The sequence below is a fragment of the Triturus cristatus genome, chromosome 1_2 (genome assembly GCF_964204655.1).
Source record: "Triturus cristatus chromosome 1_2, aTriCri1.1, whole genome shotgun sequence".
In the NCBI taxonomy this organism is placed as follows: domain Eukaryota; kingdom Metazoa; phylum Chordata; class Amphibia; order Caudata; family Salamandridae; genus Triturus; species Triturus cristatus.
Window position 1 is genome coordinate 587,046,986 of NC_140580.1, and position 19,578 is coordinate 587,066,563.

Sequence of the window (19,578 nt, forward strand, 5' to 3'; positions counted from 1 at the left end):
AGAAGGAAATTGGTTTTATATGTGATGTCTCTGGCTGGTCCATAACTGTTGATTTCCCTCTTTTTAACCTATTCTATCCACTGCCTAACAACTTTTCCCTTGTAGGAGACCTTTTGAATTTATCTTTCAGGGTGTAAGCGCACATTGTGAGTACAAAGCAAATTTCACAAGACGGGATCTCAGATGAAAATCATGGTAAGCTAGAAAGCTGTTTAAAAAACTGTCAGAAGAGAAAAAATTCAAATGAAGGTAAGAATTTGAATTATAGAAAATATGTTAAGTGGCTGCACTCTACTATGGACAGTGAAGCAGTAACAAAATATAGCATATAAAAAGAGACTGGATTTGCATACATTGTCCTGTATTTCATAGAAGATATTTTGTGTTTGTTTCTGTTCCTAACTGATGTATTAACAGGGGTGTGGAATTTAATAAAATATCTACTTGTCCATGAGGCAGGTTGCTTCATATATTTACTTGTCCTGTAACAAAATCCACTTGTCCCTTATGTGCCATGCAATGCTGCAACAAATTATGGCAGCAATCTCATTATATAAGAGTTCTATATAGCATCTCTGATTATGCCAGGGCTCGTACCATATTAGGGTTTGAATACTAGCAAATCCCTTATGTTGCCTCGTTTCTGCAGGTCTACATACTGGGGCTGAAGTTATTGGTAAGCAATAGTTGCAGGGTTGGAATGCCCTTTTGAGTCTGTGCAAACCTACTAACTTGCATGTTTAAGGGTTTTCACCAATTCTTCTCAAATATTTTCTCAGAGAAAGGTTGGAAATTTACTCTTGACAGTGGCAGATATAAAACTTCTTCCAGGGTTAGAAAAAAAAGTGGTTGGAGGAAAAGTGACCTTGGAAACATTCAGATTTTCACATGAGCAAATCTACACATGCAAATTTGCTCATGGAAAAATGCAGTTCACAAATATTTTCTAGGAGTACTATTTCTTGGCCTACTTCTGTAAATTCTTCTGAATTCAAGGAAACCATATATATGCAAGGATATATACCATGCAGGCACTTTTAAAACTTTCTTCAATAATTGGGCCTCTAATTAGGCCTGGCGTTAGCCATGACCTTTTGTGTATATTAAAAGTATGCCTGTCACTCTCTCTCTCTCTAACAGCTGGCATCACTGTGAGTGACAGTATTCTGCTCTTTCACAAGGAGCATATTGACACACAAAGTAGTTTTGTACAGTGCCCAGAACTCCTGTGGCAATGTGTACTTTTTGAGACCAAAAAACGATTTTTGCTTTTGCCAATGCTTGTTAGAATGGTGAGGGCCCAGCAGCTCCAACACTGATATGGTTTTACAAAAACCATGCCTACAAAAACGTCATGCATTGACAAAAACAAAAGACTGACCTCCAATTTCAGACCTACTGGCTTTGGCAATGCTTGTTTATTTTTGTTTTGTATAAATGTATTTAACCCCTTGTGTGCCCTTGACGGAACCACGCCGTCATGAGCCACGGGCACCGCGTGCTCATGACGGCGTGGTTCCGTCATGGAGCGGCCGCTCCTCCCACGCGGCTCGAATTCCCCGCCTGTGCGGGCGAATTAGAGAGTGGGCGGAGTCGTGACGGAACCACGCCGTCATGAGCACAGCTCGCCCGTGACTCATGACGGCGCGGTTCCGTCATGAGCACCGCGCCACCGTGCTGCCCCCAAACCCCCCCAGCGCTGCGGCGGAATTCGCGCCGCAGCGAAGGGGTTAAACTGGTTAAACTGATTTTCCATTATGAATTAATTTTGGGAAATACTAGCATACATCAACAAGTTACTGAATAATGCTGCAAAGATATGGTACCTAAAAAATGACAGTAGTTTAGCAAAATGTTTTTTTCCTGCTTGCATTTTTTGTGAACATTTTATTTTGAAAGCAAAGAATAATCACACTTGCTTTCAAGCGTCTGCAAATATTTGAATATAATAAGAGAGGATTCTGGGAGCATTATACATAGCCTCACTGGAACCACCATCAGTAGTGCAGTCAGAGCTTACAACATTTAAGAATGGGAGGCTTTTGGCAACTGAAGACCTGTCAAAGAGGGCAGAAAAGGTCCCAGGGTCAGGCTGGAATAGATTTGTAAAGGAGGGGTGATTTTAGGAGCACAGAGCAAGCAGTTTGGTCAGACAGACATGGTTAGGTCAGTGGGTTTTTAATACTAATTGTTACATGGAATGTTAAAACTGACTTTTCCTAGGAAAAGGCACTAAATAGAAACAAGCATTTACAATGCAATCGTCTCGGCATTGTTAAAGTTAGAGCTATTGGCATTGCTCATGACATTATTTTTGTTTATGTTTTTGTTTTTGAAAACATTTAACCTCTTGAGTGCCCATGACGAGCTGGTCTCGTCATGGGCCGCGGTTGCGCTGTGCCCATGACGAGACCAGCTCGTCATAAACCCCGCCCGCTAATGCAACGGCCGGCACAGGGCGGGGAAAGGGGCGGGCACTCAAGGGGTTAAAGAAACTGCATTGTTATTTACAATGTTAATAGCTTAATCACTCTCAAATGCGAGACCTATTGCATTTGCACCCACACACAGAGCCACACACACAAAGCCACCCACACACAGAGCCACCCACACAGAGCCACTGACATATAGCAACCCACACACAAATAAACTAGCCCCCTCCCCCTTCTCAGTTCGATGGGCCACGCCCCTTCACACCTTCAATGAATGACTCCGCTTGGCTCCATACTCGCTAATTGGATCTCCTGCAGCTCGAGGTGTATAATCTCTATTAGCCAGGCTGATCCCAACACAAATAGACCCGGCACGGTTGTTTTTCTTGGTCCAGCACAGCGCTTACACATCCCTTCCAGGCACCTCCCCGCATCTCCGAGACCTGCACTCTCATTGCTTATCACTCGCAACTTGAACATCCTTATTTCACTGAGGTGGCCTCCATTAAGGGGCGCTGTGGGGAGACCCCGTGGGCACAGGAAAGCCAGCTCCATGAGCAGAAAGAATTTCCATTGGCCTCCTTTATAGGGGTCACCCGGTGAATGACGTCACAGTAGGTGTGTGGTTGGGACCAGACGTCATCAAGCAAAGCCATATTCTGGACGCCGAGGGGTGACACTTAGCGATGCAAAGAGGGTAAAAGGAACTGTCTTTTCTCAACACAGGATGACCCCTTTAAGCTGCCCCCACGGCATGTTTGAAAAGCATGCTTCTGCCGACGCCGACTCAAACTAAAAATCTGTGTTTACCATAGTGGGTCGCCCCACTGGTATTTTGTTGCTTCTGTCCATTCATCCAGACACACATTTGGACAAGCCAGGACTATTGGCTTTGTCAGTGGTTATTTTCATAAGATAAATGAGCAACAACTATACCTTTGTTGTACGGAATATAAAAAACACTTTCGTTCTTGTGGGAGTTGTGGCGTAATGGCTAGAGCCGCCGACTTTGGTGCAGGTTGCAGTCTGGGCGTCGACTCCACATCCTGTGATTCTGGGCAAATTCCTTAATTTCCTCGTGCCCACCGAACACAATTTGAACATCTGTGTGTGTTGGTGCGCATATAAAGCGCCCCAATACCTTTGGGTCCGGTTCGTGTAATATAGAACTGCAAAAAAAAGCTACATCAAAAGCAGTCGATTGCTGCAGAGTTCAGATTAAAGTAAAAAAACGGAGACCGCGGCAGGGACCCGTCTCAGGACTTGCTTTTTAGAGCTGCAGAGCACCGGCAGGACCCGGCCCACTTAAAGCCCTGCTGACTGAGAATACCGCAGAGTATTAATGTTTATTGGTAAAGAGAGGAGTGGACGAGGCTAAACGGGGCCATGACGATGAAAGGTTGCGCGTTTATTCCATGTTATTTATCGTGATATTATGTAGGCTTAAAGGCTGGGCCCAGTTACCATGTGGTTCACCTCATTGATGTCTAAATACATCAATCAATAAGCAAATAAAAGGTGGCGAGTTAACCCTTACAGGTGTATGCCACTGCACAGAACGACGTTTGGTGCGTTTTAAAGTCCCTTGATCCGTTTGAGCTACAAACATCATTTAGTTTGGAATCGGCAAATTATGAAGCAGTTGGTGGGGTATGTGGCAAATATGGTAAAACATCGTTGCTGCAGAATCACAGTAGCCCTGCCTATACCCAACCAACATGGTGAGGTAGTTACACCAGAGAAATGTTACCCAGAGGAGACTGCTCACACCACGGAAACCACGCTCAGTAACACATCAAACGGACACATCAGCAGGGCGGTGAGAAATTACGCGCACCATCACACCGCCGAAAACACTAAAGCATAGTCACATAGGAATATGGAATGAATTAATAAATGCTACTCTCTTCTGCTTTTGCACGAACACGACATTACATTGAAATGCACACGTAGAGGAAGGAGAACACATATTTATACACACCGAGTGCACAGGAGTTTCCCCATATAATCAATCCAACGACAGCTGATCTCACATATAGTCATTAGATCATCGGTGGAACAAGTTTCCAGGATGCCCGTTTACAATTTGTTATTGTAGAGCCAGGAGCCCTAATTGGGGTGAAAGAACAATTTCTACAATGCAAGAGGCGAAACTAAGGACGAAAAACTAATATCACGTTTCCGAAGAGACCTAGACTTTTCCGGGCAGTCCAGGTCTGAAGAACTCTCTGTGACACGACACTATGCTCCGCCCTGCCTCTTTATTGTCCTATTCTCATAATACCTATTGTATGGAAAATCCTATTCAAAAGCCCCTAGCCTCCGCCCCCCTCACTTCGTACCCTGACACTGGTGTTGCTATTCGCCCCTCCTTCTTAAGACCTGTTTAACAGTCCCATTTTACCTGCTGTCCATAATACCCGGCCATGATTATTCTGGGAATGTCATTTCCGGGGTGCGGCTTTTTCCGTTCAGTTGCAACTATCTGATGTCACAGCTCATGCTCCGCCTTTTCAACCTTCATTGGGGAGACCGGATGTCTGTCAAACCAAAGTCGCCGATTTCAGCCTCTTCTGCGGCAATTGGGTAGTGAATTTAGAAAGAGCATAACGTTTTAATCGTCAAAAGAAATTCATAAGTGCTTCGACACAGCGTCAGACCAGAACCAAATCACAGTGATTCCGATTATAAACCACCGTGATTTGCTTCATATAACCTGCCGTGGCGACGAACCCTGTAATAGTCTGTTTACACTGTGACACTTCAAGCGGGAAGGGACGAGGTGTTAGTGTCTACAAATTTAAGTTCCGCCTTCTGTCTCCCGTAAGTAATGCCATTACTGGATTTCTACAGATCTTATCATTCCACGATCGCCAGGAGCGTGTCATTCTCTGACACGATCTTTTTGTTACTCTCTCACTCTCATTAAAGCTTTAAAAGATTGAGCGCATACCTAGCACACCACTGCCTTTCTCCGAGGCGAAGCAGAAATGCCTCGGAGAAAGGCAGCGGCGGTTTCGGATTCGGGGGCGTGTTTTTCTTTTCTCTCCTCTTGCCATTGGCTGGAGGAGATAATTAGAAAAGTAGCAAAAAACACACCCCGAATCCGAAAAGGACGGGGCCTGTTCGGAGAGACAAACCTCTTCTCCAATGGCTGGCCAGCATTCAAGAGGCCAGCCAATGGAGAAGAGGGGAGAAGAGGGGCGGGTTCAAGCCCCTCTTCTCCAAGTCATTTAATCTCGCGAGCGAGACTGCGCAAGCGCGGCCTTCGCTAGCCGAGACCTAAAAAGGTAGGCCTCACAGAGAAAAACTAATTTGTGTGTTTTTACAAAACTAGGACATAAATATTAAAAATAGATGCAAAATGTTGCTGGACTCTTAAGGCATAGCACTTACGAGCTCGTGCCTTAAAGACAAATAGTCTTGAAAGTTTTAAAATATAAGTTGATTATTTTGGATAAAACAGAAAGAATACAAGTAAGGACTTTCTTTCTTGTTGCTATTTTAAATAAACACATATGTGGATCGGATGGTAAATACTTCTTGCCCTTTAAAAAGTGAAAATAACTTTCTATGTTTCATTAAAGCTCTGTGCTTAGTTTCAAAAGAAATTTTGTAGGTGTTATAAATAAATGCATTTAAAGACAAAAATGAAAGGAATGAGGTTTGCCTTTCATATGTAGAAACAACAAAAGGGTTAGTGATTATTAATTCAAAACTGACTACCTTTTTTGCATAATTGTGATCCATATAATATCTAATACTACTATTGTGAAAATTTAATAATATTTAGCACTGTTGAAAATTATTCTGTGCAAAGTATATATTCACATTTCAATGTGCACATTAAGATTTATCTCCAACTCTTTAAAATATGTTGTTGCACAACATAATAAAGATGAATATTAGTTTCTCTAGCAATCACAATATTACTGAATATTAGGGCACTTACAAAGTTATGCAATGAGTAGCTGTACAGACAGGAGAATTACATTGCAAGCCTTTATGCAATTTTTTACTTTTATGCACAAGAATTCTGGGTGCACTATGGCATTCAGAAAACTGAAGTTTTGAGCCAATTCTTAGGTGCTAGAATGCGCAGTGCACAAGAAATAAATAAATAATAAAGAATAAAAGTGCACCCTACCTTTCAAATATCACCACGGAGGCACGCACCCTCAGTCATGCTTCTGGAGAAGTTTCTTTGAACAAATAACCCACATGGGGTAACGTCGCTCAGACAAGGGACAACAGGTTTAAGGGTTAGAAGGCCAAGTTCTATATTTGGAACTGACCACCACTACTGAAAGAAAATGTCCACGCAGGGAGTTTTGAGCATTTTTTTTATCTGAGGTTAGCCACTGTGTGTGTGTACAGGGGTGTGTTTGATTGAACGGGGAACATATTCCTTTTCAGCAGATTTGCTTCTATTTTGGCCTACAGCAAATAACACGTGTTAAGCAAATGCAAACTCCAGTGCAACTTGTTCTAAATAGAAAAAAACATAGATATAATACCTGCTTGTAATGTTGAAGAGTAGTTTAAACAACTTAATTCCTTTGTATTAATTAAATTTCCTGATTCTAACATTATAGGATTAAACACTACAGGTAATTTTCAAATAAGATCATAGCATTTTTTTAAATTGCTCATTTAAGAGAATGTAAAAATAAACTTGGCTCTGATGATGTCTGAGGCTATCATGTGCCTAGGAAAATTAGGGTCAAATTAATGCTCAATTCATGTTAATAATATTCAGAATATCGTCATTAGTAATTTAACTACATTTAATAAATAGAAGAATTTACCTAGTCGTTACAATGAAATTATGGCCTTGATTAAGCATTCCTGTAACTAGATTGGACACCACAGATCTGTCATTAGCTAAAGGAAATATTGCATTTTCTTTTAGGAGCAGAATGGGGATATCACTGTTTTCTTCAGAAGTAATACCTTTGTAGGAGATATGCAGGGTGGGTTTATTCCACTGAATAACATTATCAAGGGGTGCAGCGTAGATACCAGAGAGTAGATAAGAGTATGGTATTAGTTTTATTGTTGCACAGTGTTTCAGGATGAAGATATCAGACATGCCCAAGGAGAATCTCATGTTTCCACTAAGGTGGAAGATGTTTCCACTAACGTGGGAGTTAAAGGGATACATTTCACAATTTTATTTTATTATATATATATATATGGTGCTCTTCGCTGCCGGTACCTGTTTGCAAAGTCCTTTGAACAAGGAAAACGGAGAGCCCCCCGCAGCCGACATCCCAAGACCGAGAGTGTGATCCAAGCCGGCAAACTGTGAGTATCCTGTTTCTGGAGACCGCCGGAGGGCGATCTAGGTTCCAGGTAAGCTCATTGTGTGCCGGTAACGGCTTTCCGAGTCTAACAAGGTGGCTGATGGGAGAGGTAGTCCCGCAATAAGTTGCAACACGGGCAGTGGGAGTCAAAGATAATCACAATTTCCCAACGATGGCCGAGGATTGGATTAAGGAGCGGGAGGCGGCAGCAGTAGACATTTTCAGTGACACAACCAATGTCACGGTCCAGCCTAGCAGGAGTGGCACACCATCAGCACCGTTAGTCAGTGATCTCAAAAGACTCACGGCAGAACTTGAAAAACTACGCAAGCACGAAGTTTCCAAATGGTGGGAATGCACATCTCTGAAACGCTACCTCGATGTGGGTCGCATCCCAAGGGGGGCTAAGAATTTTAGTAGCTCCAACGTATGAAAACCCAGACCCGGCTATGTTGCAAGAATGGGCAGAGAACAATGCCCAGTCCTCCAGGAATATGCTACAGATCCTAATCAAATACGCCACCACAGACAGAGAAAAAATGATGGCCAGAATTGAAGAAATTTACAATGAGCTGAAAAAATTAGATCAAGACGAAGTAAATAAAAGCCTGGACGAAATCAAATTGAGAGTGATGAAACACGAGCAAATTATCAAAGATCGCAAAGCCGTGAAATTTCAACGAGATAGAAATGACTATTTACAAGGAAGAATTTACACTTTCTCAAAAAAATTTGAAAACATTCGCCGCCAACAAATGTCTGCAGCAGGCACTAGCACAACAAGACTGGCTGCACCCAGTGAGTCTGAACTGAGTTCGGAGGTTGAATCCGACACAGAAGCCATCAGTGGAACCGTTTATACATGTAATGCACCAACACCTGTTGAAGAATTTGGTTTTTTACGCATGGAGCGCATAATGAGTCTAAGACCAAGACCGATGCGCCAAGACCAAATAACAAAAGGACAAAATCCGAAAGGAGACGAAGGAAAAACAGGAGATGGGGTAAAAGTAACACAAAGACCAGGCAACCCCGCATACAGGAGAAACAGACGCAGATAGATATGGACACAGCCAGCCAAAACACAGTCATAAATCTAACCGATATGGCGTTAACTACCGAAGAAGAAAGAATTCTTTCCCTTGGCCTATCCTTTTGTACTAATACAAACTTTGACTACACACAAACCAGGATTGATTTGTACAATTTTACTCGCACATTGAAATTACGTAAACATTTCTTCAACAGCACCAACAGTAACACTGAAGCCATTAAGGAGATACCAACTGCTTCGCGATCAGAAGGACTGATTGTGGCCGATATGAATATCCTCAGGGACATCACTGAATTGGTATTTGAACAAGAAAGCTGCTCATTCACTATCACACAAGCAGCAATTGGATCTGACCTAAACATCTTGGAATCTGCACCTACGCCTTTCAAACCTAAGTCTGTGTTTACACCGCTCATGCCAAAGGATGGTATCGACATCTTTGCAGAAAGGGTGATAAAAGATCTTAAAGATTTGGCAATAGAGAGCAGCAGTGATTTTATCAAAACAAAACACAATGTCAGAATGGAATATGCAAATGTAATGAACAAAATCAAAGAACGAACTGACATTGTGGTACGTTGCTCTGATAAATGAGGAAATGTGGTTCTTTGGCCCATTGAAATGTACAATAAGGAGGCGCTAAGTCAGTTACAAGACAGAGAATGTTACAACCGCATCAGTACCACGGGCATTATTAGCGTGAAAGAAAAATACCATAAGTGCCTATATGAATGGAAATGTGGTGGTCTTATCTCAAAAGCTGAATTTGATTTCTTGAAAAATGACTACCCTATCACGCCCCAATTGTATCTACTCCCAAAGATACACAAGAATGCTCAAAATCCTCCCGGCAGGCCAATTATATCTGCAATTGGCAGCCTTTTCGAAAACACCAGCAGATTTGTGGACTTTTTTCTGCAACGTTTCGTCAAGGAACTTCCAGCGTACATCAGGGACACTGGCGATTTCTTGACCAAAATTTACGATCTGTCTTGGCATGATGACTTTGTTTTCTTGACCCTTGATGTACAAAGCCTGTACACCAGTATCAGACATAAAGATGGCCTAAATGCACTCAAACACTATTTAGGCACCAGACCCATACAGCTACACCACCACACAGTCATGTTGTTACATATGACTGAGTGGTGTCTGGATAATAACATCTTTATCTTCGACAGGCTACTATACAAGCAAACACAAGGGACTGCCATGGGTACCTGCTTCGCCCCCAGCTATGCTAATTTGCATATGGGCTGGTGGGAGGAGCAGGTACTCATGAAGAAATATGCAAGTCACTTTACCAATAATGTCGTTCTATATAAAAGATATATAGACAACATTTTTATCCTATGGCAGGGCACTGAACAAAGTGCAATTGATTTTGTGTCTGACATCAATGAGAATTCTCTTAATCTTAAGTTCACATGTACTACTAGCAAAAAATCTATTGTCTTTCTAGATCTTGAATTGTACATAGAAAACCAGAAAATACAATCTAGGACGTTTAGGAAACCAACGTCAGGTAATGCTATCCTTCATGCTGACAGTTTCCATCCTCGCAAACTCATAGAGAGTATCCCCTATGCAGAATGCTTGAGGATGAAACGAAACTGCAGCACCCCAGCCAGTCTCCAGACATCTACAGACAGTCTTTTCACACGGCTAAAGAACAGAGGGTACAATAGCAAAACACTCAGATTAGCGAAACAAAAAAGTGAGAAATTCAAACGGGAAGAACTTATCTTTAAGGATAGCACACAACAAACACAGAAGACAATAGACAATACACCTAGAATCATCACAGGCTACAACACTTATCACAAGAATTTAAGAAAGATTCTTTACAGACACTGGCACCTAGTACGGAATGACCCCACCATAGGACCAACCTGTACCAAATTCCCCCAGTTGGTGTTTAGAAAAGCCAAGAGCATGCAACAGGAATTGGTAAACAGTGCACATGTACACACCAAGGGAGGAAGTTGGCTCAGACCCCAGAGGGGCTTTCAGAAGTGTTCCAAATGCAAAGCCTGCAAATATGGTGTGAACACAAGAACCATCTCTCTTCCCCTCAGAAAAACCCCTTTTGAGATCCGAGGGAGTTTTTCTTGCAAAACGGATTTTGCAGTATATGTCCTCCGCTGTACCTGCAACAAATTTTATGTGGGGAGTACGATACATCCAGTACATGTCCGGATATTACAACACCTTAGGGCCATCACAAATGATGACCCGACCTATCCGGTAGCGAGACACATCAATCTACATCATGAGGGCAGAATAGAAGAAATATCCTATTTTGTCATTGACAGTATTGCAAAAAACATAAGGGGAGGGAACAGACAATTAAGTCTGAGAAGACTGGAATTAAAATACATTATACTTCTGGACAGCAAGATCCCCAATGGGATGAATGCTGACGAAGCACTTAATGTACATCTTTAGAAACTAAGGAATGCCAACTGTGCACGCATCCCGCTCTTGAACTCCGATCCATAACATATGGTTCCTTTTTCTTTTCTTTTTTTCATAATCCTTCAATTTTCCTTGGCACATACACCTTTACCATATATCCTCTATTTTCAACATTTTTGCTTGTCTGCCCACTTGGGCTTTACTCAAAAGCATATACTTTGTTTGACAAATTGCATTTCACAAATCAGCGCATCATAATGATTTAAGTATTTTATTTAAAAGTCAAACTAAATTATAGTGCTCTTTTTGCTAAAATGCATTAATATTTTTCTCAACACAAGTTAAAAATGCGAAGTGTATTTTAATTCAGCATTGAATTTTTTGTTATATGGTTAAGACATACCTGTTATTTCTTTTATGTCTATGTATACAGTTGCTGTGGCAACCACGGTGGAATGTGCCTCGTTTCAGTGATAAAAACAAACACTGTAGAGGGACCAGATGTAGTGAAGAAGACGGTTTTTCCGTCGAAACGCGTCTGGGCGTCCTTGCGAAATAAAATATTTCTTTGATTCATCATCCCACGGAGTCAGCGCCTGGATTTGTATGTGTTTGGAATTCAGGATTGGTTCAATATATATATATATATATATATATATATATATATATATATATATATATATATATATATATATATATATATATATATATATATATATATATATATATATAAATAAATATAATTTTTGCAGCAGTATATATACATATATATATATATTTTTTTTTTAATAAAGGGAATTTTCTCACAAATACCTAAGGATAGGTTAGAACAGGGCATTTACTGCTTGCAGCTTGAGTAAGGTTTCTCTGTTGTACGCACCCCCTGTAGAGCACGTGTGGATGTGTTGAGAGTGATGAATGATGCTGTTAGACTGCAGTTTGTTACAGATGAAAAGGAAATGGATGGATGTATACATAACTAACAATAAGGTTATAGATCTAGGGAACGGAGAGGTTTTGGATAAATGCCCTCACCATAAAGTGATATTTAAAATAAATAAAACATTTAAAAAAGAGAGGGTGGTGAAAACATGCTGTCCCCATAAAGTGAGAACCTTATGAACTTGTGGTTCCCTTAGAGCCTGTTGAGCCTGACACCAGTACTATATTATTATTTATACCTGTAGAGGCAGAGTATTTTTCTCTCCTCAGTGGGTTTTAGCATTAAAGCCCATCTACAGCGTGAAAGCCTCTTTGCCGTCGTGCTGGGATACCCAGTACACTTCGTTCACTGTGAGTCCCAATCATCATTAGATATTTCACATTAACATGAGGCCTGAAGCTCAAAAGGGCTTCCTATCTGACCTTGACTGGACAAGCTTCAACAAGCTATTCTGTACCCCCTTAAAGGTCACTTTGCTTGTCCTGACTACATATTTCATAATCTGGTTGTGCAAGTTGCTTAAACAGTGCCGAGCCAGCCTTTCTGGTCTGCCCATACATGGCTGTTTATAATTTGCATGATGCAGACATTGCACATCCATGTTAGCCATATTTGGCTTGGTGCCTAATTCTAGTTCCGCTGACATGGCATTTCAAACTGTATATAACACCTAGAAACTTGTCACTCTGGGAAGAAGCAGTCTGAGAGCCCCTGAGGTGGCAGATCTGACTTCTTCCTTGCTAATTAGCAATGATGCATGTTTTTGGTACCAATAAATACATTTCACTCTGTTTCTGAGCAAACCTGCTATGTCTGGTGAGTTTCATTCATTTGCTCCTGGGAGGGTGCCAGTATTTCCCCATCATGGTGTATTGTGCCTCTTGTGGTAAGGGAGTGTTCCATAGGATGTGGGTGTCCCATGGAAAGTCTTGAAATTGGTTTAATCAGTAGGTGGCAGTGATGGGTCAGCTTGTGCCAGGGGATAGGACCTTAATGCCAGGGTGTGTCACTAAGGCCAACAGTGCAGCCTTAAAACGTTCTTTAGTGCCACTCAGTGATGCATCAGATTTAGCATAGGCCCACCTTACAATGCACTTTTCAAATACCTATGCAGTCCTCCAGTGCATGGTTACTTTGTGAAAGAGGGGCAGGGATGGGTTTCAAATACATGTCTATGATGCAGCACCCCAAAATATGGCAAGGAGGCCACCCAATTGAAGGTCGTTGGGAGGAAGCCTCAACCCCTGATATAATGTCCAGTAGTCCCCCATATAAGTGCCGCACTTCTCGGAGAGTGCAAATTGATGAGGTTCCAGGTGCCACCACCAGCGGTGCCACCACGTGACTGTCACCCCCCCCCAGAAGCCCCCATGATCTCCTTACCTTGCGGGGTCGCATGGAAGATCTGGACTCTAGTGCAGGGCTTGTGGTGTAGCTTCACTTTCCAATGGCACCACCACCATAAAGTCTTGTCAGTGTGCTGATGCTGCCTCAGCCACTTAGTGGGGCGCACTGCAGCTCACCCGATGCTCCCGCCAGAAACCCTGTATTGCTTCCTTGTGGCCACTTTGGTACCCGGAAGCCTTTCTTGCATATCACTGTTCTCATGCTGATCAAACTGTGCTTGTTCCAGGCTGCATATACCCCTTGCCCATAGAACGAGGTTGGGTCTGCCTTAAAGGCAGCTCATGAAGCAGCAGTGCGCTGGTCAGCCTCCTCTCTGCCCCGGGGGTACCTGCCCATCTCTCTGTCCTCAAAGGGATCGACTTGGGGCATCTGTCCAGATCAAATTTTTGTGGGGCTTGGGAGGGGCGCACGGAGCACACTGTCTTTGCGATCAGCTCCGTTGCCATCTTGGCCTAGCCCCCTTAATAGTAATTTAAAGTTTTATTGTTAAAGCACCTCATTCACTTCTTTCATCAGCTCCAGGTCTTAACTTCATCAAAATACAACGCTTTGTATTATCTGAATCATAACATCCTTTGCTGCCCTTACAAAATACATGTATTTTACGCTGACAATGTGATAATACCATCCCTTTATCCCTAGTAAGTATATCACAATGCTACTTTTTACCCAAATCACCAGTTCACTGGGCTCAGCCTCTTCTAGACAGCCGTCTTTGTTTATGGAGCATGCAAAAAGCTATTCAATGTCTGATGCTGGGTATCATCTGTCTGAGGGTTTACTAGCTATTTAAGATATTGGCACAAATTTCCCTTACCAACACAGTGTACAGTTAAATGTCCAATGGGAAATTTGATTTAAACCTTGCATATTTTAGCAGATTGTCTCCACTTTGGCCTCACTGCTCTAAAGATGCGATACCACGCCCACAACGCCCTCCACAACACAGCCTCTCATTCCACTCACCCCAAAGATCCCTCTGCTCAGCCCAGCTTCCCCTCGCCACGGTACCGCGCATCAAGAAGACCAGAACCGAGGGTCGTTCCTTCTCCTTCCTCACAGCCAAGGCATGGAACACCCTCCCTCTCCACCTCCGCCAGACACCAACTTTCTCCAAGTTCCTGAAGAATCTCAAGACCTGGCTCTTCGACGAATCACCATGAGCGTCCAGCACCGCACTTACCCTGATGGGCCCTGAAAGACCTCTGAACCCACATGGCCTTCGATAAACCTCCGTATGTGCCTAGGAGCTGTGCGCACACCCCCCCACCCCACCAGAGCCTTGAGACCCTTCCGGGTGAGTAGCTGCACTTAACAAACCCCTGATTGATTGATGGATTGATTGATATTCAGAACCCTACATAGTTTCTGATGAGGCTTCCTCAGTGCTGTGTAGCATTGTAACACAAACTCCCTTTGCTGCTGGTGTTACTTTTCCTTTGTTCAACAACTGTTCTCAAATTCTCCCAATGAACCCATCCAAATGTTTATCCACGTTAAGAATATCTAATATACATCACAAGGTGCATGCAAACTTTTCTAACCAACTGCGCACCTCTTGTAGTGATTAGCTTTACACATACAATATTATGTTCCAGATATATTTTCCCAAATACTTTACCATCTTTATCCACGATATCTAAAAAGTAGGTCGAATTGTATTTAAATGTACTTAGGTCAGGCACATAAAAATAATCACTGAGACAAAATCTAACTATAAACTGTCTTACTTTGTAATGCTCTTGTTCTTCTCTCGCCCGCCACTGGGTCTAGCAATCTCCTCCAGGATCATTATGGTGTATTTGTTAACAAGGACCCCAATAAGGAAGAACACCAGAGGTGGAAAAAACATGACCCCCAGTGCATATATCCTGTTATAGCCTGGTATGCAGGGGCAGTGGAATTCAAAGATCACAAATATCCTCATACTTATTAGTATGATAACCCCACAAATTACGTTCATGGTGGCCTCTGATGTGGATTGCAAATATTTCAAGACTCGCTCCATGTTTTACTGTGAAAGACATAAACAAACACGCAATAAGAACATGAATGAAGCATCATTTCATTAAACTATATTAGATTTCTCTCGTAAATACCAGTGATACAATTTATGAAGTCATCTCTGATGTCATGTGTGGCTCCATGATCGGTGCTTTGAGGAGTTAACGTAGTATAGCTAATCTTAACAGGAGAATTTAGGATCTTCTTAGGTTTTGTAACCCACAAAACCTTAAGATACTATCAACTCAAGTTTGTGTACGAAATTTGTTGGGGAATACCATGTACACAACACCGACTGAGTGGGGTACCTATAGTAGATGCTCGAACTTTTGCACAATAGGCATGCATTTTGCACAGCACCTACTGGTACTAGTCTTCAAGAAGTATTAGTGTTACAAAGAGGCCATTAGGTGCCATACCAGCATGATGCAGAGCAATGTAATAGTTACATGAATAAATTCTGTACCTGGTAGCATGGCTGCTGGCCTTGTCCTATGTGTAATGTATAATGAGACTATAATTTGACCATAATTTGTATGGCCTAAGCAGAGATATATCCTTCGGCCATGTCCTGTGCACATTTCACCAGGTTGCAGTACAGAGCACTGGGCCTGGGCTGATACTGTGCACTATGAGCTTTACAGAAGCTATATGCATATTACACCATGCCTATACCTTGCATTTTGGGATGGTGGACTTTAGTCTGTTTTCATAGACCTGGACCTACGTTTTTCGGGTTAACTGGAGTAGTTTGAAGGTGCTAATGAGTTATAAAACAATATAAAACTTAAATGACCCCTATGCTAAGGACCTACATTCCCAAGTTTGGGTTGACCCCACAAACACATTTTGGGAATACATGGCCACCCTAGTAGGTGGTGTCTACTGTGCTTCAATATGAATATATGACGTTACAATGCAAACAATTACAACGCATGCTTTTACAACGCGGTTTTTACATCACAACTACCATTACATCGCATGATTTTCCAACCCATGCCATTAAAACGCATTTTTAAAAACTACCATTACAACGCATTTCATTACAACGCATACCATTACAACACACACCATTACAACGAATAATACTTTTAGGACAACAGTAGGGTAAGTGTTGGATAGTGTAGGGGTAAAACTTACTATTCCCACTCCAGTGAGGGCAACAGTAGGGTAAGTGTTGGATAGCATCGGAGTAAAAATTACTATTCCCACTCCAGTGAGTGCAGCCATAGGGAAAGTGTTGGATAGTGTAGGGGTAAAAATTACTATTCCCATCTAACTCAAAACCCATACCCACCCTTAAACTGAAAAATATCCATTACTTACCTTATAATGCGTTGTAATGGCATGCGTTGTAATGGTATATGTTGTAGTGATATGCGTTGTAATGGCATGCGTTGTAATAGCATGCGATGTAAAGGTAGTTGTGTTGTAACAGTTGCGTTGTAATAGCAGTGCGATGTAATGACTGCGTTGTAATGGATGTTTCCCCTTCAATATAGCCTTAGAGCCCATTGTAGCAGGCACTATCGGTCATTAAAGGCCCACTCCCTTGTTAAAGGCCCGACCTTTAACAAGGGAGTAGGCCTTTAATGGCTGGTAGAGCCCACTACAGAGGGCTCTAAGGCTGTTTGAACATTCTGCCCCTATAGGGCAGAATGTTCTAAATAGTAAAACAAGGCCTCATGTGTTGAAATCCCCTCGGCTCCGTGAGGCCTTTGTTCAAAGCAACAGCTGTGAGCAGACATTGGAATGTTGATGCTCCGGGCTTCTACAAGCCATTAGAAAACTGTAGCACTCTATTGTCTTCAAAAGAGCACTCAACATTCCAACGTTCTAATATGCCATAATTTCCCACTGAGGTACGCTGGCCGGAGATGGTGGCTGAAGTTAAAAGTTTCATCTAACTTTATGGAACCAGAGCACAAGTTCAAGCTCATTTAAGGTTCACAGTCAGGCCGGCAGACAATCATCAATAAATGTATGTGTAAAATTAAGATAGCTCAACAATCCCTTGAGTGGATTTACACCAACCCAAAATATGCAGACTTTCTAGATTCAAGTCTGCCTCCAGATCAGAGTGCTGTGCATCATGCTCTTCTTGATAACATGTTCCCTTTGGAAGGCTGAAATCCTACGGGGCATATTTACAAGCCCTTATCGCCACCACAACATCTCTTTTAGTGACGTTGTAATGGCGCTAAGGGCCTCGCATTATTTACAAGGCAGCATTAAGCCGCTTAACGTGGTTTAACACTGCCTTGTAAATAAGGCACCCTTTCACGCGGTATTTAGCGTGAAAGGGTAGGGCAATGGGTGTTTCTGTGGGCGTTCCACTGCAACACCTATTGATTTTGACAATGCCTCCTATTTACAAGGGCAGCGTAAATAGGAGGCATGGGCAAATTAAGACCAGGGAAAACCTGGTCTTAAACAGGTGAAATTGCCTATGATTGTTTATGTGCAGGAAGGTCCCCCTTCCTGCACATAAACAATCATTTAAAAATTCTGTGTGTTACTTTTATGTGTGCTGAATTAAGCAGCACACATAGAAGTTAGAAAATGGCATTTAAAGATTGGTTATGGGGGACCTTCCTGCACATAAACAATCTTCCTCTCAACACAGGCATCCTTGCACTATGTGCAAGGGTCCCTGCGTTGTCGCTAGACAGCTAACGTTAGCGCCAGCGCAGGGGAAAACGCAGGCTGCACCATACTCTGCAGCGTTTCTAAAGTGACAAAGCGTGTCGTTAGCCTTTTTGGCTTAATGACGCGCATCGCCAATTTATTGTAAATATGCCCCAACATTTGGAACTTTCCATACACATTGAATTTTTGCCCCAACCTGCACTTAACATGCCAGGATCAAACTTAAGTGAACAAATATTACTTCTGGATAATGTAAATGTGTTTAATCAAATAGCCAGAGTTATAATAATCCCAAAACACTATTCTTCGGAACTAACGAATTTAACCTTACAGAGTCACTATCACCAACTGTACCACATTGGCATAATTGGTTCACATTCTCTAGGAAAGCATAATTCACATGAATGACGCCACTCCTTCCAACTACGTTTTTTGAAAACATTGCAAAAACAATATCCAAACATGTACATGAAATAGACCTCAGGGAGTGCATATTAGAGTTAGTTTGGCTAAACCCCCCGGGCACTGCTTCTCTCCATGATAAATGCCTATACTGATATAATTTAGTTAATGAATATGCCTCTGCCGCTTTATTCGTAAAATATAAAACGTGTTACATTACCCTGGGCGATCCGGTTGGAAAACGTGACGGTGACGCAGCGCAAAAGGCTTTCACGTGCCAACTCCGAAATTTTTATTTCCTCTTGTCCGCGGAACGGCCCAGTGTCGGTTCTAGAACACGATTGTTCTCGACTTTTTAGTGAAGAAAACTGTCAGCTGTTTCTTTGTTCCGTGATCCTTCACGAGAGCCTGATAGCCGAGAGGTCTGAGGCGCGCGAACCCGGGCCCGGTTCAGTGTGAAGACGTTCCTGTCAGGCGAGCCTCGGTCCCACCCTTTTCTTCTAGGTCTAACAGGTTTTCTTTCTCACGTGGAGCTGTCAGAAGCACAAAAGCAGTAATTTAAGAAGCATTTTACAGTGTGCCGTACTCTACAATCCAAAAGTTTTTGTTTGCATTATTGACTGGTAAATATTAAGCTTCGTGTCACGTTTTTCCTACACACCTACCATTACACCCTATGTTTGGTTAAAAAATTAAAGAGTAGCACCCGCCACCTTTCATATTTTGGAAAGAGTAACATCTCAAACACAGGTGAAAATGGGGTACATTTTCCCCGTTTAAGGTATAGCAGCCCACCACCCTCAAACCTTTCAACTTATTATATTGCAATAAAAAACATACAGTTATTTACCAGCCTCTTTTAAACATTTGAACCTTTAGTATACACGTTTAAATTACTTGAATCTAATCTGTACCTCCCCATTGTAATCCTATCTAATCCTATCTTTCAAACCTAATCAATAT

At 42.2% G+C, this 19,578-nt stretch overlaps 1 protein-coding gene across 1 annotated transcript in view; it reads right to left on the reverse strand.

Annotated features, from left to right (window-relative positions):
* The window catches only part of LOC146867693 (calcium homeostasis modulator protein 3-like), a 78,365-nt gene extending 59,267 nt beyond the window's left edge, over positions 1–19,098 (reverse strand). The window contains exons 1-2 of the mRNA XM_085615036.1: positions 18,836–19,098; positions 15,291–15,574 (exon numbers count right to left, since the gene is read on the reverse strand). Of these exons, the coding sequence (XP_085471162.1) occupies positions 15,291–15,568 (278 nt within the window). The 5' untranslated portion in view covers positions 15,569–15,574; positions 18,836–19,098. The remainder of the gene's footprint in view (positions 1–15,290; positions 15,575–18,835) is intronic.
* Between the last annotated feature and the right edge of the window lie 480 nt (positions 19,099–19,578).